The following is a 26,632-nucleotide window of genomic DNA, read 5'->3' on the forward strand; positions in this document are numbered from 1 at the left end:
TGTAAGAAAACAACAAAGAAAGAATATGGGCTCTATTTTATAACAATCCATCTAATTCTACATTTCTTTCACACTTCGTGATTGTGTCAGAAGCCACCTTTATTGCAACACATAATTAAGAAGAATGGAATGTTACAAAATATGCACCCAGGAGCAATGTATTCACGAAAATAACTTGCGTTCTCGCTATATTATTGTCTTGACCACCTATAAGCAATAAGGCCATTGCTTCAATATTGCTTTCTAAGCGAAACATTACATTTCTCTCCCGCTGCAACATCGCAACCCCAGAGGTGTGATCTTGTATATCTCTTCAGGTCTGTGTAGGCAGTGAACTCTAGCACTCATGGCTGCTACGAAACTTAATTGCGTTTTTACCCCTTTAGCAAACAGTTGCAGTAAGAAACCCATGAAAATAAATGTGAAACAAAAAGTGGTGCCATTTCACCTTAATGTGCATGTCCATGATAACATATGCATGGCACTTGATTTATTTTAATAAAAATTCCATCTGTACAGTTAAAAAGGTGAACAGGTTCAGCGCTAGGCCAGGTAATAACCCGTCTGGCTGATCATGGCCTCCTCGGCTTTGGCAGCGTACAGGGTCACGTCCAAGCCCTCACCTCCCACCACCATGACCACATCCTCATTGCTTTTCCTATAAGGGAAGAAAGGTGCAGGACACTGTAGTCGTAGTCATGAATAAAAAGGGTGTGCAGAGTTTGTGTGCAACAAATGTCACAGAAAGGTAGAGTACACTAATGCAAACCCAAAGCACGCAACAGCAGGTACGTAAAAGTGGTGATGACTGAACATACAAAACAAAATTATACTTCTGAAGTTTCATGTTCTGTGAAAAAAAAAAAAGCAATTCTTCTCATTTGCCTTGCGGGTATTCCTCGTGTGCATTCGATTTTGTGCCTTCTGACCAGTAAAGTGCAATGTCTGGAATGAAATTGTATCGGGAAGAGGGAACTTCGAAATGTGCACCTGAACAGATGCAGTTGTTGGGCTTTCATGCAGTGCACACCATCATGGGAAGCTCCCTCCATCAAGCTTTTGTTTTCTAAAGAATTGCAGATAGGCTGATATATGTTCTTGCCATAGCACAACAAATGATGCACGACTGCAGTTTTCTTTCCATTAAGCTTTCCTACCCAATTAAGGGCTTAAATACAGTACACTGTGAATTTATGATGACCCTCTATAACAAGTCGAGGTACACATCTTGAAGATCGCTGACAAAAAAAAAAATTAAACTAACCTAGTCTGAATCGTAAGACTATCAAAAATATGTTTCGAGACTTGTTTTGGTCTCTCAATTATGAAAAGTTGAGTATACAGGGTACTCAAAGTAGCCACAATGCCAACCCCAAATTTTGAAGTGCCGCAAGCCTCTAAAATTAATAAGCACAAGTTAAGCTATTAGTAACTTAATTAAAGAAAAAAGGCATCTATGCAAAAGCTACTTGCACAGGTGGTTTATGCACTTTCGCAGACACAACTTTCATGAACAAGTAAATAACTGCTAACTTTTTGAATTTTGCCATTATGCCATAGGTTTGTCTTAGAAACTTGAATCATATTCGAGGCCAACTCCAATTGAACACTTCTAAAGCATTTGTGTTCAGAAATATTCATCGTCAAAGTGGATACTCAAAATGCCAATTTTGCAGTCCAAGGCACGAGACCCGACACGAAGATGAACCCTCTCATATGACGTAGCTGATTCCGTACAGCATGCCACTTTAGAAGCTGGGTGGAGCTGTAACAGCTGTGCTCCTGCTCTTGACTGGCAAGAACAAGACTAGCTTTCCCCTTTCCCAGCAATTGGACACATCATGTAGGGGGTTCGTCTCTATTGTGACTCCCACCTCCGAACGCGAAATTAGAGTACTGACATTATGAATATCTTGAAACACAAACACATTCGAAGTGTGAAATAAAGTAGTTTTTGAATATGATTGTATTCAGGTTTATTAGAAACATATACCATAAATGCAATATTCAAAATGCCTTTTAAAAAAATTTTTGCTAATTCAATATGTGCTGACTATCTGTTTGCGAAAATTATGTCCACCAAAGTGCATAAGCCCCACGTGCAAGCAGTACTGGTGGAGCTAGCACAGGCTTTTTATTAAATTTACTGATAGTAGCTTCCAGGACCATGTGTATTCCATGAGGCGCACCACATTATCGTGGTGTGCTTAAAATGTTTTCTTTTTTTTTTTTTTTTTCACAGATAGCTTTAAAGGGCCGCTCACCAAGTCTGGCCATTCTGAGCTGACAAGCACAGTGCATACCATGCATGCTAATAATCGTGTCTGCTAAGTATTACATCGCTACGCGCCGTGAAAAGAGCTGAAATTTCAAACCAAACGCCATTTGCCCTTCTCCTCGCGGGCACCGCACTCCAAGCCGGAGGGCTGACGTATATGTGCAAGTGCGCCTACGTACATGTCTGCGCTGTGACGTCGCTCATAGTGACACGTGACTTCAAGAATTATTCAAGGCAACATCTGTTATTTGAGTAACCTGTTGCTTCAATAGACAAATTAAATTTTAGAGAAATAAAACACACGAACCGAATGACTGCGTGTTTTCATTTTACTTCGCATCGCAGCATGAGAGATGTACTTTTGTTTTGTCTGCTTGTTCCCACGTCGTGCCGTCATGCGCAATCATGCTCTGTGATCCGCTTGTGTCTGCCTCAGTGTTCGTGTAGCGCTGACTTATACTGCTACAGTTGAACCTCGCTACAACGAAACTGACGGGGCGCGCGAAAAATTTCGTTAAAGCGAAATTTCGTTGAGGCGAAAACAGGCCAAAAACACTGTCAGGTTGGACCACATAGTCCCAAAACATCATTTATTTCCAAAGAAGTCGGTCAGCTTCTTCTGCTTCTTTTTTTTTTGCCACGAGTGCAGTGGCGCGGCTTTCGCACTCGGTGAACAGTTGCATCGCGACGTCGTCATCGTGAGCACCGAAAAATCTGCGGATCACATCAAAAGCATCCATCACTTTTATTGCAGGTGGTGGCGCTAAGTCCTCCGCGTCGCTGTCATCATCCGATGATGCGTCGTTGTGGCGAACGCCCTCAATTATAGCTTCGTCACTCAGCTCCTCGTGAGCTAGCACTTCACTGTCAACAGCGATGTAGTCGCCGATGTGAACATCGGCCGGCACATCTCCGGAGTCCTGAAGGGCTGCCCATGCCGCATTGGCCTCTGTGGAGGGTGGAGCAATTGTACTGCAGCCTTCCTCGTCCGACGTGGAGTTCGCTGCCAGTTGAGCATCGGAGTGAAAGCCGGCGTGCACAAAACAGTTGTAGATGATACTGCGACTGGTTGCCGTCCACGCTGCTGAGACCATCTGTACAGCCATGTACAAATCCACTTCGATTGCCCGACCGGTGTCGATGTTTAACACCAGCCGCTGAATCAGTCGCTGTCGATAAGCGCTTTTAACGCTATTGATGATACCTTGATCCAGCGGCTGGATTAAAGCCGTGCAATTCGGCGGGAAGAATCTTACTTCCACGCTTTGAAGCTGAACGTCTTCAACGTTATGCGCTGAGCAATTGTCGATGAGCAAACAAACCTTACGTTTCTTTGCCGTCATGTCACGGTCGAAAGCGGTTAGCCACTCTTTGAAAACGGCCCGTGTCATCCAAGACTTCTTATTGGCAACATATTTGACGGGCAGGCTCTTGCCACCTTTGAAGCACCGCGGCTTCGCACTTTTGCCACCTTTGAAGCACCGCGGCTTCGCACTTTTGCCTATCACCAGTGGGCAGCGCTTGTCAGACCCGTCCATGTTGCAGCACAGGAGCACAGTCACACGCTTTTTGCTATGCTTCCCTCCGCTGCATGGCTGGCCCTTCATGTGAAGCGTCTTGGAGGGGAGGAGCTCGAAGAAAAGTCCCGTTTCATCGGCATTGTATATGTCTGATGTGGCATATTTCTCCATTAATTCCGGCACAGTAGCTGATGCCCAAGCAGATGCAGCGTCGGCGTCTGATGAGGCCGACTCCCCACACAGCACTTTAGCGACGATTTCATGCCTGGCCTTAAAACGGGTCAGCCACCCTGAGCTGGCTTTGAAATCATTGATGCCCAGCATACAGGCATAGCCAAGTGCCTTTTGCTGCAACATGTTTCCGCTGACCGGCATCTTCTTTGCGCGCACGTCGAGGAACCACGTGTACAGAGCCTTCTCAAGGTCCTCATGAGCCGCTTGCGTCAGCTTTTTCCGCTTCGCGGATGTCCCCGAAGAAAGAGCTTGCGCTATCGCGTCTTTCGACTTCAAGATCGTTGACAGCGTGCTCTGTGAGATGCCGAAGTCCGCTGCAACATCTCCCTTTTTCCTGCCACTGGATGCCGCGCTGATAATCCGTGCCTTCTCTTCAAGCGAGAGGAACTTCCGCTTTCTAGATGAAGTCGCCATGCTCGCATTCATTACAGCGCACTAGCAGCACAAGCACGAGTGAAAAAAACTAGGGCAAACGCGCTGCTGTTGCCAGGCTGCTGCGTCCTTTGGCAACGGATTGGTTGCGGCTCTGAATTGGATTGGAAGAAAACGGGAGCTTGCCCCCGCGCCTTGTCGCAAGGCAGCCAGCCCGATAGTCATCAACACCAAGCTATGGCGGTGATCATGTGCGTTTCAGTGAGTGGATTAGTTTGGTCCAGCGAATGTTTAGCGAAACAAAGCAGCGTGGGCCTATGGAAGTACATAGATGGGCGGCGATATGCTTGTTTTATTGTAAGATATATTTTTAAATCGAGCTTCGCATAGCAAAAATTTCGTTGAAGCGGAAACGCGCCCCAAAAATGGTTCGTTGTGATGAGAAATTTGTTCCATTACTTTGTATAGCGAGCTGACGGGGAATTGGAAATATTTCGTTGAAGCGAAAATTTCGTTGAAGCGACGTTCGTTGTAGCGGGGTTCGACTGTAGTCAGGTGTTCTTGTGTACAGAGCGCAAAATCCTGTGCTGCACGAAACGAGACGAATGCAACAGCTCATGCATGACACTGTTAGCGGAAGTGTGCCATGCAGTAAAAAAGCAGGGGGGGGGGGAAGAAAGAAAGAAAGCGGGACCCGTGGCATATTCGTCATGCGATCCTCGAGCTCTGGTAGGGGAGAATGCAGGGAAGTAATTTCACTTACAGAGGCTAGATGGGAAGTGGAGAGGGTGTCTATGTTGGTGGTGAAGCTCGCCTCCTGAAATCATGGGTTCGCGGCACTGAAATATTTCTATCTTGGCTATTAATGAACCGATTTGAATAATTCTTTTGGTAGAATGCTCCCTAGAGGGCACAAACAACTTCCAGCATATAACCGAAATTTTCTATGTGGCCTGGTGAGGGGCCCTTTAAAGGGACACAAGCTACAATAAATCAATTCACACTAGGGAACTATTCTTTCAAACCTTAACTTCATTGTTTAGGAGAAAAAAAGTTGGTCAGTGGAGAAAATCAAGGCCACACTTCACTTTTTTAAATGACAATAAAACTTCAATGCCAGTATTAAAGAGGTAGCTTTAGTTTGGGGCAAACTCTGATTGCCCTATTCAAGAACATGTACAATGCAGAAATGCTTTATCAGACAACTGCTGGACCATTCTGAATCAAATTTGTTGCACTTGAGAGAGAAAGTAATTGCATTCTAGTGACTCTATGAAGCAGAATTTCGATTATGGCCATAGAATTTTCCTGCGAAGATTCCCGGAAATTGGAATTTTTAAAATAAAATAACTGAAGCATGAAACTTACATATGCATAGCTCTTCACCGAAAACAGATATTGCAGTTCTGTAAACGGCACCTGTTAGGGCATTTAAAGCCAAAAAATTTGATACATTTGAAATTAATTAGAGAAAAGTCTACACGAGTACAAAAATAAGCTCTCAGGACCTTACAGTATTGTTAAAGGGTCCCAACAAAACATTCCATAGGGCATACACATAATTACACAATTTAGACTTTACATAAAGTTTTTAAAATGTTTACAAGGGCTTTGCAAAAGTCCTACTCACATATAAGTAATATATATTTACAGCAAATTATAATAGACCCATTTTGTTCACTTTAAATGTATTAATAGGTGCAGCCTACATAATTCTAATAAAAATTTTTATTTCTGAGTTGGAGTTATAAACTTGATAACTGAGCTGATTTAACATGTTCAACAACTTTTCAGGAAATTTGAAGGCTAAATAAAAGATCTGTTGGCTAACTTCACAAGATTTCAAGTTTTTATTTTAATTGCGACAATCCCCTAGAGTGGCTGCAAAGGAAAATTATTTCTTTGTTCCCATGTAGGAGCTCCCAAGCTGTGGCTTCGTCTTAAAGGACCCCTCACCGGGCCACATAGCAAATTTTGATTATATGTTGGAAGTTACGTACCACAAACATTCTTCAAATTGGTTCATTAATAGCAGAGATAGAAATATTTGAATTGTCATGAACCCATGATTTCCGAAGGCGAGCTTTACTGCCAACAATGACACTCTCTCCCCTTGCCCAGTCTAGCCTCCACAAGCGAAATTCTGCGTTCTCCCATCTCGAAGTGGGAGGATCGCGTGAATTATACATCACACGCCTTCTTCTTCTTCTTCTTTTTTTTCTCCTGCGTTTTTGCTGGGTGGTGCAGCTCCAGAGGCAGTTTCTCATGCGAGCTGCTGCATTTGTCTTGTTGCACACAGAGCACAATTCTGTGTGCTGTGCACAAGAACACCTGACTAGTGGCATGATAATTTAGTGCCACACAAGCACTGAAGCAGATGTAAGCGGTTTAAAGAGCACGATCACACTGGTACTCGGTAGAAAATGCCAGATAGTTTTGTTACTGCGCGGGCGACTACACGACGTAGGAACAAGCACACAATACGGAAGTACGTCCTTGTTCCAACGACAAAGAGTAAAACAAAGAATCGCAGACATTCGGTTTGTAGGTTTTATTACTTTTCTAAACTTATACTCTAGTGAAGCAACAAATCAAAACAAATAACTGCTGTAGCCTTGAATCATTCTCAATGTCCCGAGTCGCATTGAGTAACGTTTTGGCAATGCAAATTACGTAGGCGTACTTGTGTGTCTGACCTTGACTCTGCGGCTGGGAGCACGGCTCCCTCGAGGAAAGGGGCACACAGTGCTTGGCTTGAAATCTCAGCTGCATTCGCAGCGCATAGCAGTGCAATACAGGAGAACCTCGTTGATACAATTCCATACGTACAATTTGCCAGCTCTAACATATGCGATCGAGAACGCAAAAAAAATGACCCAATACAGTTACGCCTATTTTGTGCCGGTTGATACGTTCCCGAAAAACACTATCTTTTGACACCAAAGTTCAGTAGATCGCCAACCTGTCATTGTACACTATGTTTTTCAGCTGTTAGATCCCATGTGAACAAGAAAAGGGGCGCGGTGCGTATGATCAAGAGCAGCTTCCCCGCAACACTCACCCACCCGCCTCACATGAAAACGCTTGTGCACACTAAGTTTCTTGTTCCAGTAATCTACTCCCAGGTTGTCGCATGCCACATTCACAGCTACTGCTGCCAATCCTATTGCGATAAACATTTTCACTTATCTGTTTCACAGTGCCTGGGCCGTAGTGCCATTGGTAGCCTACTCAATAGGTGGAAACTCAAATGTGCCGCCGTTCCCTGCTGCAGGCAGTGTAAAGGGAGCATCATGCATCGCTCTGGCGGCATCGTAGGCATTGTATTCCGGTGTTTCCCACCAGCTCAATTTTGTTTATATTTCCCGCTGCAGTCTTTAAAACACTATCCAAAAGAAAAACGACAATGTGCGTCTCTGGTCGCTTCGGCCCTACGCGTGTCTGCATCTGTCTGGTGCCACAACGTTGAGTGGGCACGTCAAAACTTGTCACCAATAATGCTCCATTCGAAGAAGCTGCGCCCTATCCAGGCCGAATTCGAGGAGTGCAAATGGAAGCTCACCGAAGCCAGGAAAACGACAATGCATGTCTTGAGCCACTCGAGGCCACCAGCTCAGCTCGCATCAGCGTCTTGTGCGGCAACGACTTGCGTGATGCTTTGCGTTACACAGATAACACGGGGTTGGTGTATGAATGTTCTAAGTATGGGTACTGTTTTCCACTGCTCCCAATAGCTTTGGTTACTTTGCTATAACTTAGAGGTTTGGCAGCAATGTAGGAACTGGAATATGAGGCACGCTTTGCCTGATCATTGACAGTATGTTGTGTCTTCAGGATTTAGATGGATGTAGCATTATATCCGCTGAATTTCTTTTTCATTGGTAGCTAAAATTTAAAAAAATTGCAGCAACTGCTTCCTTCAGTAGCTACCTGCCAGCTTTAGTAACAATTTCCATCCTTTGTGCCTTCTGTTACTGGCTCTCAAGCTGCAATGACACCATAATTACCAGGATGTTATTTACTCCAACAAAAAAACAGAATTGACAGAAAATAATCATTATAAAATATGATTTATTCATGGGGCTTAATGTCTCCATAGAGAGTTTTAGTATATAGTGTATAGCAGCAACCGCAAGGACTCAGTATTAGGTCCTTGCACTGCGTGACACACACCATGCATTTGCAGTGCATTAGCGACACTGGGGCTCTTTCATACACATACTAAAAGAATTGGGATCTAGCGCTCAACACTAAAGCACGTAAGGGGAGCCTCGCATAGGGGAACACAGGGACATCTGTTCAAGTGGATGCCATCCGCTTTGGATACGTCAAGTTGCTGTCCTGCATTGTATGCAGGACAGCGACTTGACAAACTTCAAAATTACTTTTCTCCCTTAAAACAAAAAAATTCGATTAAACTTTCTGAAAGAAATTTTAAGGTGTCCTTATCAAATGCACTATGCTCTGAATTTTTCTTTGGACCACCTCAGTGAGCAAATTGGGGATGAACACATGGCTCAACTTAAACTTTATGAGCTTCAGAATTTTTTTTCTCACAAATATTAAGTGTGCCAAGTAACAAACCACTTTAAATTGGTTAGTTGGATTCTGGGTAAGAACATGTAGGTGTTATAAGATATAAAAAATAAATAATCAATTTTATCAGAAATCTCCAATTGCTCATATTGGACTATTTCCTCCGACTGCAAACACATGAAAAAGAACACAAACACCCTTTAAAATGAGTTAACTTCAATGTCCCATCCTTCTAGAAGACAGTGTAACACGTTTCATGGTCATCCTGGGAAAAACTTTTCTCCTACACCATGTTCTGCCCTCCAGTACAAAATCAAAATGGCACTCACTCAGCATAAAAAAAATTTTTGTGTGACATATAGTGCATATCGAGCTTAAGATACCGTTAATAGCCACGGTTTCTTCTCATGAAAATCGGTGATGGTCGAGTGCTACCCTCTGGCACATTTCGCACGGAATGACCCCTTAAACTCTAATGCAACACTGGGGATATAAGTGACACCGTAGTGGAGGGATTCCAATACATTGACCCCCAGGGATTCTGTAACATTCACTTAAAGGGCAACTCTGGTGATTGTTCAATGTGAACGGAAGTCGATGAAATTCGCTAGGTATGTTCCTCTGAACACTTCTGTCATGTCCTCAAAAAAGCAGGTTTGAGACTCGCGCAGATTTTTTAGAAATGAATTTAATTAATTGCTCCGAACACCCTATCTTGCCTCCTCCTCAGTTACAGGTCCCATTGTGCATAACGTCAGGAATGTTTCATGCAGAGCATGCTGGGATAATGCAGACGACAGCGACGAGAGCATCGAGGATTCGATGATCGTGAGCTAGTGTATGGCAGGAGAATTTGCTGTTGCGAGACGTTGTGTTCCCTGTAGACGTGCAAGAGATGGGAGGCAAGAGGTGTTGCGTTGTTGGCTGTACGAACTTCAGCCTTCGCCATCCGAACACACAGTTCGAGCCGATGCCAATCGCGTTCATCTGAGTTTAAGCCTAGGTATATGTCCCAGTCACATAGTTCATGCGTTTGCTACTGGCGCACCTGAGCGAATGACCAGAAGCTAATTAAGCCACCAAGATGAAGAAAACTCCTTGTGTAGTTCAGTTTTGCCCATATGGATTTGAAATAAACCATTTCTCATTTCTACAGTGCACACATAAAAAGCGAGAAGCAACAACACGGAGCAGTATCAACATTGGTACGTTGCAGCCCGCCGTACTCACCGGCACTTCCCTAAATTAAATGTGACTACGAAGATGGGTGTATTTTTACCTATTGTCATGCCGACTCATTATTTAGCTTCCGAGGTACACTGCTTGCCTCGTATCCCAAATGGGAAATAAGCGTAGGCTCCTCGATACAGCAGCGTAAACAACCGCCTCGTTCAGCTGCCAACGGTGTCTATATTGGCATCGGTGTTCCCATGAGAAAACTATGCGTTCTCTAAATGAACGATCACACGCACAAAATTCACATCTATGTCCACTTTACGGAACATATTGTGTGCATGAAGAGAATACGAATATAATAAGTAGGCAGCATAACGCTCCCGTACTACGGTCTCCCGCTCGCTGTTTCCGTAGGTGCGTGGTCGCTCATTTCAGCACGATTCAGAGTGATGAAATGGTGCTCACATGCACAAAACCTGCCTGTTTTGATATGTTCTAACATTATTTGATGTCAATGATGAGCGGCTAGTATTATATCTCAAGCGAACGATGAGTGGCCGATGTAAACAAATGCACCATTCGGTGCTTGGAGAGTCAGTGGCGTTTTTGCGAGATACAAATGCCCCACATCTTACAGTGAGCATGTGAAGCATTTCCCTGAGAAGGGGTAAAACACCTAAAATAGCAAGCAGCACATATAATATAAGTGGTTTGGGCTACCCTTGATCTTCATTTTGCAGCATATGTAGTGCATAGGCGCTATGTATCTTGTGATACATACTCTCGTGATGGCGGGTCGAATGCTAACAGCGATTCATGGCTATCCAATTCGTCAGAATCATATCTGCCAGTATTTGACAGATCCGAAGAGGTGGTGCGGCTGACATCTTCACCCAAAGATCCGGCGCGGTCACGATTCAGCCGAGCGTCTGCTCTTCGCTGTCAGCAGGCGAGACCGGCATGCCTGGCGCACCTTCCCTGGTGGAGACACTCATGACATCACACGAAGTGGTTCGCCCAGCTGCTTGATCAGGTTTCGGTTTTGTTTTTGCGCTTTTTTGCTTATTTAAAATTATTTTGGAATTTGCAAACTAATTCTACTATCAAACACGTGACAGGGGGGTCTCGGGAACCTAACTATTCCATTACTTTGACATGGTCGAACATGGTGACATGGGATGGGGGCTAAAATCGCAATTTTTGCCAGAAATACGCATTTTCTAACTTTGTGTGTTTTGGATTTCTAAGCATATTGTCGCGTATACCCTGCTGTAGTATACATGCCGAATGAGGATGCAGGCGTTTGCACTTCACGAAAGGTAAGCATCGACGCGCGAAGCTGAGACGACCCTCGTTCTCCTCTTCTTCAGTTCCCTTGCTGTCCATACCATGTGGCAATATAAAGAACCTCCTCACCAAGTTTGCCCAATAGAAGAGAAGAAAATGCACTTTTTTACATGGCAGTTGTGTGTGTTTTGGCATGTTTTGAGATCTCTGAACCAATTTTTTTCATTGGGCATTTTATGGACAATTTCCACTTTTGGAAAGCTATTGTTTCAAAATTGAAAAGGCGATAACTGTTTTTAGGTTTGTTTCTAAGCTGAGAATTTGCGAGGAACAAGACTATGGACATCCTGAATTCCTCAATTGCCTCTGTCGAAAAAAAAAGATATACATTTATGAATCGCTGTAGCAACAAAAAAAACGTACTTAGTTTTCAACTGATGCGGTTCCTTCAGAAGAAGGCATAAAATTGCAAGCAGCAGTCCCGCTCTTGTAATACAGGACATCCAGAAGATATTCATTCCGAAAAATTTTATGTAACTTTATCATTTTTAAAATGATAATTTTCCAAAAGGTAACACACTCATTTGCTAAATGGTACTTGCATAACAATTCTTTTTGTGCTAGGCTAATCAAATTTGCTACATGTTCTAACGACAAGAAGACACTCTCTTGCAAAGATTTTGTTAAATTTGGCATGTCAGTTCAAAACGTGACCTTTATGCCCTGCATACCCCCTTAAATCTCTGAGTATTTTTGCATTCTGCTGTCATTGAAATGCATCCGCCGCAACCGGGAATCAAATACATGACCACATGCTCAGCAGCAGAGTGCCATAGCCACTGAGCCACCATGTGGCTCATTACAAGGTATGCTCTAGTATTCGGAAGAATCGGGAAAAAAGAATTAATTCCTTACTTCACTCACTTGAATTCCAGCTTAAATTTGTAGCTTACTTCAAGCAAAGTAAGCTTCAAATACGTGAACAACTGTTAAAATCAAGGAGAGCACAGAGAAAGTAGACAAAAAAAATTCTCAGTAGAGAACAAAACCATGAAAGCGCTGAAAGTTAAGGGCAGGCCTCCTTTATTAATGGAACCATCACAGTACCTGTGTCCTCTCTACTACTTCCATATAGAGTACACTTTTGGGGTGTATATTTGCCACACAAGAATAACTGTCATCTGTCTTGCTTGTGTTTCTAGAAAACGCCGCGCCCGCTACTTTCCTGTTGAGAATGCTCTGTCATGCTGATAATGCGCATATCATTCGCGACGTGGACGTACCAGACTCGCAGCGTTAAAGAAATGCGGACAAGAGAGGTGACGATTATTGTTGTGTGGCAAGATACGACCCAAACGGTGCAATTTTATTTAAGAGTGTACTAATGCATAAGGTGATATTCTGATTGAGTGAACGGGCATGTGGCTTAGGGTCACCAGCACACCAGCTGACCAGTGAAGAAGTAAAAACAGCACTGATGCATTGTCTGTTGACCATGCCACCAATAGAAAATTAAATAAGCCATATGCATGCATACTTGCAACAGAACCCCCTGCATGTATCTACATAAAGCGAGCCTTAAGGGTGTCAGACAGTACCACTGCTAAAATGTAGATCCAATAAACTGCAAGTGCCAAGGGGAAATGCTGTCTAGAAATAGGAACGTGGTTGATATGACCTCTTCTGCTAACTATGGCACGTAGATGACCAGAAGGCAATAAATAAGTCAATAAAGAAATGATACAGAGACATCAAAGTTACAATCACCAAGCATAGCCCCAACTACAAAAGTAAAAAAAGTAAATGCTCTTGCCTCCAGCACGTGAAGGCAGCAATGTCAGGTATACAGGAGAAGCGACTGCAGTGCTCCTGCAAGGAACCGGCAACCCGTTGCCAGAGACGAAGCCGCTGGTCTACGCCAGTTGACACCAGCCAGTTCCCTCGTGATGCTAAAAACTTTGTGCCTGCATTAACAATGAATAGCAATTTGAAATGCAAAAATTAATTCCATCAAAGTGGCCTGGTTCCAGCATAATAGCGTTTTATAAGTATGTGCCCCTTATTACAAGGCTGTGAAAAGGACCACCTATGCTTCCATATTTGGGCAGTCACATGAAGGCCGCCTGTGGAAAATCTTATTTTTTGTATGAAAGAGAATATGCATTTAGTCCCCCCCCATTGTGCTACACACCACTACAATATTTTATACCTAGTCACATAAGCCATGGCCACTTCCATTATTAAAGTTAATTACAATTCGGTCTCCCAACTGCCAATGAGCCAAAAAGCATATGAAAGCAATGACACAGTTCTTCTGAGGACTTGTCTGAAGACTTTTTGAATACAAGGAACCAAGTATTCAAAGACAATGAGGACAGATGTAGAGAAAGATGTGGCTAGGAGAATAAATTGTGGCATTCAACTTATGTACTTGTACCTTTGTGAGGATATTAGTACATGTAGCAGCCTGGAGAGGCAAGCCAGCCAGCCAGCCTCAACCATGAATGATCCCAAGGGGTCTGAGTTCTTAGACTTCATGGCATTAAGCACTCTGTTGGCTGGAAGACTGCACAGAACTGTTTACGGCCACAGTAAACAAAAAGCTATAAGGCTTCAATGGTTTCTTTCAGGGGGTTCTGCAACAGCAAATTCATTAGCTCAAGCTCCAGCAAATGTTTTAAATAACAGCCATGGCAGAAGCGTTACTGACTCATCCCATAGCAGCAGCAGCAGTAATGCAGTCAGAGATGGATATGCACACATGGAACCAGACCAATGTGACAAGTCATCAGCCTCTCTAGTTACACAGATTTGCTTTTTAAAAGTACATATACATATTTAGTAGAAGGAAGAAACAACTTACTATGCCTCTGCGGCTAGCATAACTTTTCGTTTGAAAGCGGCACTATAGTGTGCCATTACGATAACTCCATGCTGCATGCTGATACCATAGAACCAGCTCCGATACAACACAGATAAAAGTGACAACACCGCTCGTATACTTCAGTTGGCTACTGGCCCGGCTAGTAGCGGTTGTGATACTGATTTTTCTATATGGCGCTAGCTATGGACCATATTTATCATTTTCAGTTACGAACAAGTGCGCTTTTTATATCCTAAAATCTAAGCTACCCTAAGGTTTTGTATATGATTACAGTAAAACCTCGCTAAACCATACCCGCTTAAACCGCATTTTCGTTTTAAAAGTAGTAAAATCAAATCCCTGACTCAGCGGCCATTGAGCATAATGTGTTTTGTATCCATATAAACCGTACCAGCTTATTGCGTACATATCGGTTAACATGTAGCATTTCCACTTTTCGTCGCGCAAACACGGCTGTGCGTCGTCTCCATCGAGCGGCGCGGCAGAACAACAAGCCTCAGAGATTAGCACAACGGCCTCCAAGCGCACTGCGCGTTTGCGTGTGAAGCCACATCAACATCATTTCGGCGCCGTTGCCAGAGGGCGTTGTGGCATAGAATAAAGAACCAGCGAGAGCTCACGTCATGCCGAAGGTCAGATAAAAAAGACGCCAGGTGCTTAGCATATAAGAAAAATTAGGCATCATTCATGCCATCAAACGTGACAAGAAAAGTTGGCACTGGCATGCGATATGGGTCTACTGTTGACTACAGTGTGTGGCATTTGGAATGAGAAGTTGTTCGGCAGCGCTGCTGCGACCGCGAAGACATGTCAGCTACGAGGTCATCGTTGCCTCTGTTTCGCCATCGTTGCCAAAGTGTCGCCTAGCAACAGTGATAAGGACGACACGAAAAGCGACAGCATGGGCAATTCAGGCCCGATAGTGGCAGAATCTGCGCGTTACGCCAGCCTCATGAATGCAATCGTCACGACGAGAACAGCATCCCACAATGAAAAGGTGCCCCCGACTTCTGCAAAAATACTACATCTGTGCACAGAGAATATGCAACGCCAACACGGAATCTGTTATGCGAGTGTTTGCCGAGAAAAAGGGGCTGGCTGCAAAGCTGGCTCACAGCTTCAGCAAGTTTGAGGCTGCTGTCGTCGCTTCTAGGCCGCCGCGGCATCAAATGAAAATAATAACACGTTTGTCGCGCGAAGTAAATGAATACTGCATGTTTTTTCCCCTTTCATCGCACTCTCTCCGAGTTCCGTTTCTTTATTTCATTTTTTTCATTTTCATTTTATTATACTGTCAGCCTGATTTGGGCTATAACAGGGGTGGACAGGAGCATACATACTCAAATATAAGCCCTCCTTATACAAACAACTGTAAACATATAACAATGATTGACAAAGGATAGCCAAAGCTCTTTACACTGAAGCACAGCAAACAATGCATAAAATACACTATACATCTTTAAACACTAAGTCATCTAGTTTTTTTACAAAAGAAGGTACACATTCAGATGAAACAGTGGAATTCGGCAGCCTGTTCCACTCATTGATCGCCCGCGGAAAAAAACTGTACTTAAAGCAATCGTTGTGGTGTCCCGGAGGAGGAATGTACATGCTATTCCGGTGTCTTGATGTTTCTTCAGTTTTTATTTCTCTGTACTTTGATCTGTCAATTTTTATTTGACCTTTAATTATTAGAAAGAGTAATTTAATCCTTTCATACTCTGTTCTTTGTTCTAGTGGTTGAAGGTGCGCTAGTTTACAAAGTTGAGTTGGCAAGTGCAAATACTGGTATTTGTTATATATGAAATGTGAAGCCAGTCTTTGTATTCTATCTAGCTTACTGCAATTACTTTTTGTATACGGATCCCACACCACCTTTGTGTACTTCATGATTGGCCGTACGAGTGCCTTGTAAGCTAAACATTTTATTTCTGAGCTGGCATTATGTAGATTTCTCCAGACAGGCAGGTAAGTGGGCAATCTCATGCTATTTCGGTTAAGCAGTACTACCGTTTAGTACATACTTTTTCTGAGCTCTGACCAACCATTGTTTAACGAGGTTTCACTGTATTTGGAAAAAACTATCGGCTTAGATTCGAATAAATATGGCACTTCTAAAGCAGGGTGTGCAGCTGCGTATGTGCTCAGCTGTGCTTACAGCCACGGCTGAGACATGCTCCAGAAATCACGACGTGTGCCAATTTACCCCCCCCTCCACCACATCCCTCGCATGCGCTTGATTGCGTTACCGCGAGCTTGCTCCCCTCCCCCTATTTCCCTTTGCTTGAACGGGAAGGCGGCACCCAGGCGTGGAGCCACATCTTTCTTTCTCACCCTCGCACGCTTTCGCTCGCACCTAAAGCACAAAGTGATACGGAACATGACGCGGCTTCACCTCAGCGGTCACTGTTGTCATGCCCCGAGCGATTTGAGAGGTGCATTTGCAAGCAGCTGCTTGTAATTCAATCATTTGACCATTTCTGTCCATGGAAATTCCCATTTATTGCCTCGGCATTCCTTTGCTGCAGAAGTGAAATTTCATTATATTGAAACTGCAAACACACTTCGTTATATTGAGGTTGTAATTGCATGGTGTTCTATGGACAAAACGTTATGAAAAGTTGAATACTTCGTTATATCGAGAATTTCTTTATACTGAAGTTCGTTATATTGAGGCTTAACTGTACGAGGGACGTCAGTTTGGATCAGTTTGCTAGTATGCTTTTTCCATGCAGTCACACGAATGCTCTTCCACATTTATGCTGCTTGCCTGTCATACACAACAAATCGGTTTCAGCTACTATACTATGTTTTGCATTGTGTGTTCAAGCCATGACCGTGTCTTGGTTTCTGTTTCGTGCAGAAGCAAGGCCCAGCTCTGTGGCAACAGCGAGTAGCTCAATAGTGCAGAGCTGTGGTAACTGGAATAAACAATGCTTTCAAAGAAGAGCGCCAACATGAAGCTTGGTGCTGACATAGCGTCCAGTTGTCTACTAAGGAAGTACATGGCGGGGAGGAGAAGAGCGCCCGTTGTCCCGGTAGCGAAGATGAGTGAGAAAGCGTGGCAGCCATATGGTCGTTCATCAAATCCTTGTAGCTTTGCTCTTATGGCATCTTATCAAAAAATTTGTGAGGGTGTAGTGTGAGGCTCAGTGGCACCCATGACGATAATGCAAGAGAATAGTCTAGAGGAATTTGAAATCCCACAAGAAACGCCGGAAGAAGTAAAGAAAGCCTTGGGATCTATGCAAAGGGGGAAGGCAGCTGGGGAGGATCAGGTAACAGCAGATTTGTTGAAGGATGGTGGTCAGATTGTTCTAGAAAAACTGGCCACCCTATATACGCAATGCCTCATGACCTCGAGCGTACCGGAATCTTGGAAGAACGCTAACATAATCCTAATCCATAAGAAAGGGAACACCAAAAACTTGAAAAATTATAGACCGATCAGCTTACTGCCCGTTGCCTACAAAGTATTTACTAAGGTAATCACAAATAGAATCAGGAACACCTTAGACTTCTGTCAGCCAAAGGACTAGGCAGGATTTCGTAAAGGCTACTCAACAATAGACCATATTCACACTATCAGTCAGGTGATAGAGAAATGTGCGGAATATAACCAACCCTTAAATAAAGCTTTCATTGATTACAAGAAAGCGTTTGATTCAATCGAAACCTCAGCAGTCATGCAGGCATTACGGAATCAGAGTGTCGACGAGCCGTATGTAAAAATACTGAAAGATATCTATCTATAGTGGCTCCACAGCCACCATAGTCCTACATAAAGAAAGCAACAAAATCCCAATAAACAAAGGCGTCAGGCAGGGAGATACGATCTCTCCAATGCTATTCACAGCGTGTTTACAAGAGGTATTCAGAGACCTGGATTGGGAAGAATTGGGGACAAGAGTTAATGCAGAATACTTTAGTAACTTGTGATTCGCTGATGATATTGCCTTGCTTAGTAACTCAGGGGACCAATTGCAATGCATGCTCACTGACCTGGACAGGCAAACCAGAAGAGTGGGTTTAAAAATTAATCTGCAGAAAACTAAAGCAATGTTTAGCAATCTCGGAAGAGAACAGCAGTTTACGATAGGTAGTGAGGCACTGGAAGTGGTAAGGGAATACATCTACTTAGGGCAGGTAGTGATAGCTGATCCGGATCATGAGACTGAAATAATCTAAAGAATAAGAATGGGCTGGGTTGTGTTTGGTAGGCATTCTCAGATCATGAACAGCAGGTTGCCATTATCCCTCAAACGAAAAGTGTATAACAGCTGTGTCTTACCAGTACTCACCTACGAGGCAGAAACCTGGAGGCTTACGAAAAGGGTTCTGCTTAAATTGAGGACGACGCAATGAGCTATGGAAAGAAGAGTGATGGGTGTGACATTAAGGGATAAAAGAGCAGATTGGGTGAGGGAACAAACTCGCGTTTGTTCCCTCACCCAATCTGCTCTTTTGTTGAAATCAAGAAAACGAAATCGGCATTGGCAGGACATATAATGAGGAGGGAAGATAACCGGTGGTCATTAAGGCTTACGGACTGGATCCTAAAAGTGGGGAAGTGTAGCAGGTGGCGGCAGAAAGTTAGGTGGGTGGATGAGATTCAGAAGTTTGCAGGGACAACATGGCCACAATTAGTACATGACCGCGGCAGCTGGAGAAGTATGGGAGAGGCCTTTGCCCGGCAGTGGGCGTAACCAGGCTTATGATGATCATGATGATGATTGTGAGGCTCTATGTTCATTGTAGGCTAGCACACAGTTGCCAACACTATTAGTATAACACATTTTTGAGTTCACTGTTGTTTGAGGCCCCTTAAGGCTGAACAAGGAACAAAAGACGGATCTGAAATGAAATTGCATGTGGACCTCACTCTTTGGGGCAATAACAAGAGGAAAGCAAATAAAAATGAATGGTGAACTTTCTCCAAAAAGCTTGTTTGAGAAGGGCATTCATACTTCATGCAGTACAACTTGTAAAATGCAGAGCATCAAAGTGTTTTATCGAAAACTGAAGTGTCCCCGTCAGGAAGGCAAACCAATGTTTTGCTTGCAGATGCTTGCAGCAGGAATGCACCATACAATTTCATAGCCATGAAAGTACTCTTGAGCATGTGAGAAGAGAGAGAATTAGTTTACAGAAAAAAAAAAGTTTATGAGCCTGAGCTGGAGATGCTCTTGCTACTTCTGCAGTGGCGAAGAAAAGCAAAGGAGTGATGAATGACAGCAAGGAGGGATAGATGAAAAAAAAAAAAAAGCACATGACATCGTAGTATCTTAAACCAACATTCAGTGTCCCCCCCCCCCCATGTCATACAGAAATTTCAATAAAGCTTTCACTGTCTGTATTTCCGATATTCAATATGGCTTTTAGTTCCAATTTTAATAAGGAAATGAGTCACTGCTCCCTGCTCTTCCAAATACTGTGCTAGGTAAATGCAAAATATGTATGTGCCCTCACATTTCAGGTCACTTGCAGTGCTCACAATAAAGGCCATTTGCTCAGCTGATGAAGTACTACTGCATTTACCTGATTTAAAATGCACACCTCCCCTTTATGAGCTTAAAGTGAAAAAAAAAAGAAACTATGAGCAGCAAAATCTAATGCATACAAAATTTTCAAAGCCACAAAAAGTAGCACACTCAATAGGAAAAAAATATACAGTAGAATTTTGCTAATTCGAACTCCAAGGAGACCGGAAACTTGTTCAAACTACTAAGTAGAGCCCCTAAATATAGCACCCAATCAAATGTGCAGTACAGCATGCAAAAGCAAAGCCATCACTGCGCTCACATTAAAAAAGTCTTGTATCTTTCCTCCATCAGCATGCGACATGTGCTGGTAGAAACCTAGGTTTCACATAAAGCCCAAGTGTAATAAGATTGCGCCTCACGTACTGTTTGCTGTGGTTGCGAGGGAAAACGTGCGAGTGTGAGCCAAGAAGGATGGTGGCCTGACGCACGCCGTGCTCCTGCGTGCCCTATGTTGAAGATGACGTGATGGAGCACGCACTAGAAGGAGGGGAGTAGGTGAGTGTGCGTGGTAATGTGATCAGGTACAAACTAAAAGGGAGTGGTTGGGGAGGGGGAAGGTGAACATGCAGGAACAAGATCAAGCCCGTGCTGGGGGCTCCTTCCTGCTCCATTTAAGTTGGATGGGAAAGGGGGTCGCGCATTGCTCTACTTGCCCATGGTTCAGTTTGGTCTTGGCTTCTCGCGTGCCTTTTCTCGTCACTTTTACGGCAAGCAACATCCCAATAGCGAGTGACACATCGAACCCTCATCTTTTGGATCGGGTGTGTACGAAAAGTGGTGCATGGCATTGAGAGATCTTGTTCGTAAAAACCATTGCATGGTTTTGGGAGTTCAAATTCACAGGAGTTTTTCTCTATTCAAATACAGTTGTTATAAGGAACTCGACAGTTCCGTGAAAAGTGGTCATTATATCATAGTTCATTATATAGACTCACCCTTAAAAATGCTCAAAAATTAACCGCACTGAAGCTGGCATCAGCAGTTACAATTCCACAGCACTTTGGTCTGAAAACCAGACTTCAGTGTCATTTTTGTTCCCAGTGCATTCCCACACCTAGCTGCAAACTTCCGTTAGAAACATAGATGTCAAGAACGAAATGCGGCATTGCATAGCATTTCAAAACGGTGCCCAGTTCCGATCACCTGTAATTTTGGAACTGCAAACGCAGCCACAATTTTTTATTCGAAAGCTTGTGATATACAGTTAAACCTCGATACAGTCGAACCCACTTATAACGATACCAGTTTTAACAATATATTGGGTATAACAATAAAAAGCTGCTGCACCGTTAACTTCTGCATGTTTTCTATGGGAAAATAACCCACTTACCACAATGTCCCCATGCCACATTATCGCATTATCAGTTATAACGATGAAGTCTGGCTGCTGGGTGTCCATGCCGAAAGGTAATGGAATGCGAAATCCTTGAAAAGAAAAAAGAAAAAGTGAAATGCGAGCAGCTGCCCGATCGCCCACCACCCCAACTGCCTCCGCACGCTTCTCCCCGTGAGAGATGCAAGCCGGCCTCATGGGTATCTCTCCCGTCACCCTTCCACACCTCCGAACACGAATGGGCTACACCCATAGCTCTGCGCCGCGCCACCCTCCGAAACACGAATGGACTGCGCCAACTGCACTGACAGAGTGCTCACTTGGCCCATTAAGCCCTCGAAGTTGGGTTTATTCTCTGGATCTCATTTTGCGCAATTCTGCTAATGGATTAAGTTGCTCGTGGTCACGTTATTTCTCAGCTTGATTTGACTTGCCGCCGAAATGGAACATGGCTGATCCGCCCGCTGAACATCGGCAATGCACGATGTTGCCAGTGAAAAGAAAGCGCACTGCTATACATTTGGGAACGAAGTGATTTTTAAGCGATGAAATGATCGTTGTGAACGTTCTTGCATCGGATAGCGACAGTGACGGCCATGACGGCAGCACTCATGCGGTAGGGCAGGCTGCCTCAACACTGTTCCCATAGGAATTCCTGTAGATGATTCAGTCCCTCATGGGCTTGTTTTCGCGAGGGACCTTCCGCTTCACTATGTGGAGCACCTGGATACCTTGGAGAAAGATGTCGGCAAGCTTCGCGTAAAGCAAGCAAGGCTGACGGACATGCGGTTTTCTCGTGCAAGCCAGTGGGAAGTACATGGTGAGATGCTTGTGGCGATCACATCCCAGCATTTATTTTGGATTGCTCAAGCTGAGATGCTGCCGTTTGTGTGTTACTTGCCACCCGTGACCCCTCTTTGCAGTTGTTGTAGCAGTGCCATTCTTGAATGCCGACAGCCACTGCTTGTTAACAACACGAGATCGGAGTGTGCAGGAAGAAGAGTTAAACAGTTAGGTAAATGAGTCAGCACAATCAGAAGCCAGATAGAGGAAGGTGGTGGGGAGAACGGACCTCCCAACCATTATAGTTTTCTCGGAACAGCTATGCCATCCCTCATTTTGATCTTTTTCTCATGCAACCCGGTTATAACAATTATTGGTTATAACAATGGAATTTTCATGGCACTTGAATATTGTTGTAAGTGGGTTCCACTGTATAATGAAATAGGTAAAATCGGTCATTTGCTTCATTATATCAAAATTTCATTGTGTTGAAATTCGACATTTTATGCAAATAAGTACTGTTGCCGATGGGTTTTTCTTACACAGAAAGGGGTCGCAGAATTTTCCGAATTACCGGGCAATAGAAAAGAGCAAATGGGAAAACAATTCATCCTGATGAATTTAGGAGTCTGTGATGAATGATACGGTTTCATGCCATGTTGACGATACCTTCACATCGGCGGCACAAATCAAGCGAAGCCAGCCATGCTTTCGTGTGTGCTCCGCCCCCATGACTGATACCATTGTCCACACTGGGACAAAAAAAATAACATACAGCGCGAAGGACAAGGACAGCGACAGACGACATACACAGCGCTGACTTCCAACAATATTGTATTGCGTTGCCACATCGTGTGTATATATACAAGAAGAGGCATGCGCAGAAAATGTACGACAGTCACATGGGGTGTTCTAACAGCAAGTCATTGAACTAAGAACCATGGTTACCTGAAAAAATAAAAAATAATAAATATAAAAATATAAAAAATATGGGCATTACGATTTCTATCTGTTTAGATACGAGACTTCAGCAGGGGTCAGCGCGATTGAGGGCGCACTAACGCAAATACTACCAAGTTTTCTGATGAAATCAGCTTCCACAATTTCCCTTCAAAGATACTGAAGTTTTAGCGAGACACAGCTCTCAGCTCACCAGGGAAATTGTGGAAGCTGATTTCATCAGAAAACTTGGTAGTATTTGCGTTAGTGCGCCCTCAATCGCGCTGACCCCTGCTGAAGTCTCGTATCTAAACAGATAGAAATCGTAATGCCCATATTTTTTTATATTTTTTATTTTTTCAGGTAACCATGTTCTTAGTTCAATGACTTGCTGTTAGAACACCCCATGTGACTGTCGTACATTTTCTGCGCATGCCTCTTCTTGTATATATACACACGATGTGGCAACGTAATACAATATTGTTGGAAGTCAGCGCTGTGTATGTCGTCTGTCGCTGTCCTTGTCCTTCGCGCTGTACGTTATTTTTGATCATGAATTACCAACTAGCCCAAGCAACCACCCTAGTTCACACTGGGACAACGCTATCATGAAAAGTGCCGGCAGCAGGGAGCGAATGTTTCATCTGCCTCTTGCTCCATCGGGTCACTGAAACTCGAGATTATGCAACCTTCAATACTAAACGTGCTGGAAAACAGCTTACATGATGCCAAGCCTTCTCAGCGTGCCCACTTTTTGCACACGCGACAGATTACCTCTAAAGCAGGGTTCGTGGCTGCGTGTGCGTTCAGTCACACCTACAGCCATGCGCAGTCACGGCCAAGACGCGCGCCAGAACTAGTGTTGCATGCTAACTTACCCATGCCCCTCGTTTGCACTTGATCGCGTTCTCGTGAGCTCGCTCGCTCCCCTCCCCCTTCTTACCCTGGCTCACTCAGGGAGGTGGCACTCGTGAAGCAAGCCATTTTTCTCACCCTCACACACTTTCACTCGCACCTAAAGCACAAAGTGCGCGGGGCACGATAGGACCTTATCACACTTGTTCTTCACATGGATCATGATGCGGCTCCACTTTGGCGGTTGCTCTTGATTTGGGAGGTGTTTGCAAACAACCGCTTGTAATTCGATCATATGGCCAACTGCGTCCGCAGAAGTTTCCAGTTATTGCCTCGGCATTCCTTTGCTGCGGAAGCAAAATTTCATCATATTGAAATCGCCTACAAACACATTTTGTGATATTGAGGTTCTAAATACATGGCGTTCTAAGACAAGATGTTATGAAAATTTGAATATTTTGTTATATCAAGAATTTCATTATATTGAAGTTCGTTATATCGAGGTTTAACTGTATTTTACTACTAGTGGGATATGACTGTATTCTGCACAAGAGAGCAGAGCATTCTAGTTGGCCGGAAACATAAAATTCGGAAACTACTGCGGAATGTGCCACCATTCTGCGAAGGTCTCAGACATCATGGCTTTGAAATTACGACTGTGCATCAGCCACACAAGACACATAGATGAAAATTATGCCATCTATGTCACTCAAGCAAAAGAAAGAAAGCATGTTTGAAAGGTAAAAGGTCATCGTAAAACGTTATGAGCAATTGGCAACATGTAAATGAAGTGCCACCGAACCGCGATCTCCTGATAACGGTGTGGTTACCACTGATCCTTTGTAACATTGGGTACAAAAGGAAGAAAAATGCTCCCCTTCCCCATCCACCACACCAAAATAAAAAGTCTTTTAAGACTGACAACATATTTATGCAATTATTTTTATCAACTATTTAGTTCTTTCAAGAGATTACACATGCAGTGACTTCCAACTGGGACCAACCGGCATATCAAGCCCCAATGATGTCCAATTGGAGCTGCAGTGATCTCCAATCAGACCCAATCGGACCTCCACTGACATCCAATTGGACCTCTGATGATGGTCAATTGAGCCAACTGGACCTCCAATGATGTTCAATTGGCAGCAATTGGGTACCATTGAAAAACCCAATTGAACTCAATGGTTTTCTTTCTTTTTTTTTTACCTGGGACTTGCAACCATTGCAAACAGCATGGTGGCTGTTGCCTTAAGCAACCGCTTCACAAGTTCATCCAGTGATGCAGACAAGTCCTCTAGAATGCTAGAAATGCATGACACATTTCTGCTGCCACCAGTTTTAATGTAAAATAGTTTTTTTTTCAATAAAATTTCATAATAAAAGTGGTGTCATTGCTACCAACCTAGTGAAAGCACACACATATTATGTTGTCAGCTTGTGATGACAGTGGGGATGATGTTCGCTCTGACAGCTGCTGCCAACGATGAACATGGATTTGGTTTTGTACCTGATTGTAATGCACAATTTTGGGGGGAAAATGGTGTGACAGTAATGATACAATAGAAATACGAAAAGGAACACGTAGACAGAATATTTAGAACCTAGTTCATGTGTTTAGGAAAAAAAGGTGAGAAAAAATGTACTAGCCGAGAAAATGTACCATCCGAACAACTAAAAAATTTCACACTCCAACTGCAGTTGACTTCTACAAAATGCAAACCGTTATGTGAATCGTTGTGTACAAGGCACGAGATGCTGACCCATGTTGAGCTGGTGTGGCTTCAGCAGCCGGAGACACGTTTTGTTGTTTTCCTATTGCATAGTGTTTTAAGATGGCCACGGGAAACCGAAACGAAATCGAGCTTGTAGGCGACACTGGATGCTCTCAAAACATTGTGCTCAATTCGCCCCACCTGCAGCAGGGAACGGCGCTGTGTTTGGGTTATCGCCTATTAAATGTGTGCAGTGTGCTTCCAACATCACCACGTGCTGTAAAACAGACAGGTAAAAATGCTTATTGCAATAAAGTTAGTGGCGATAGCTGTGAATGTGGCGTGCGATGACCCCAGAGAAGTTTTGCCGGTACAGGAATAAGAAACTGAGTGCATGCCTTTATTTTCACGCAAGACGAGCGGGTGAGTATTGCAGTCAAGCTGTTGCAGTGAGCAGCTATATACTATTTTCGATTACACGTGCCTCGTGCATTTTTTTGCTTATATCGGATCTAGAAACCAGAAAACGTATCATATGACTGCAGTTTGGCGATGTACTAAACGGTGCCGAAAAATCTTGTTTTCTGGGAACGCATGAGCCGGTAAGATATAAGAGAAACTCTATAAGATCATTTTTTGTGTTCTCGATCACATATGTTGGCACTGGGAAATCGTATGTAACGGGATCGTATCAACGAGGTTCTACTGTACATGCACATTAACTAGTAATTTTAAGGAGTCTGATGTTGCATACAAATGAGAATGAAAAGCAGTAAATGGGATGCCATTTCAACGAGTAAATGACTCATGACACTGTTACTTGAAGCAGATTAACTTTCCTGCAGTGCACTAAAGATGATGCCTTCAAGGGCATTGGCAAAAGCGCAATAAGTGGTTTTCTCCTACAGACACATTCCCACTATCGCCACAAGCAAGATTCTTCGTAAAGACTGCACCCTTTCCTTGACACATGAACCCGGAAATAACAAGGTCCATGGCAACAGCAAAAAGCAAACTACAGTAGGTATACTGCATGACTGCATGCAAACCTCATACATAAGTCGTTATATCAACACCAGTACAGAACAATGTACTGGTTTAATACATCCAGCTGCTTTTAGGCTGCAATGATGCCAATAACATTTAACAACAAATAACTGTACATATACATAAGACTTAC

The 26,632-nt window shown here is 43.6% G+C and overlaps 1 protein-coding gene across 2 annotated transcripts in view; it reads right to left on the reverse strand.

Moving 5' to 3' along the window:
• Positions 1 to 475: 475 nt before the first annotated feature.
• LOC142566760 (tRNA (34-2'-O)-methyltransferase regulator WDR6) overlaps positions 476 to 26,632 on the reverse strand; it is a 247,736-nt gene continuing 221,579 nt past the window's right edge. For both annotated transcript variants that reach the window (XM_075677651.1, XM_075677650.1), the window contains 2 exons: positions 13,217 to 13,367; positions 476 to 658 (listed from right to left, as the gene is read on the reverse strand). In XM_075677651.1, coding sequence (XP_075533766.1) covers positions 544 to 658; positions 13,217 to 13,367 — 266 coding nt within the window. In that variant the 3' untranslated portion in view covers positions 476 to 543. The remainder of the gene's footprint in view (positions 659 to 13,216; positions 13,368 to 26,632) is intronic.

Source organism: Dermacentor variabilis, unplaced genomic scaffold (genome assembly GCF_050947875.1).
Source record: "Dermacentor variabilis isolate Ectoservices unplaced genomic scaffold, ASM5094787v1 scaffold_13, whole genome shotgun sequence".
Lineage (NCBI taxonomy): Eukaryota > Metazoa > Arthropoda > Arachnida > Ixodida > Ixodidae > Dermacentor > Dermacentor variabilis.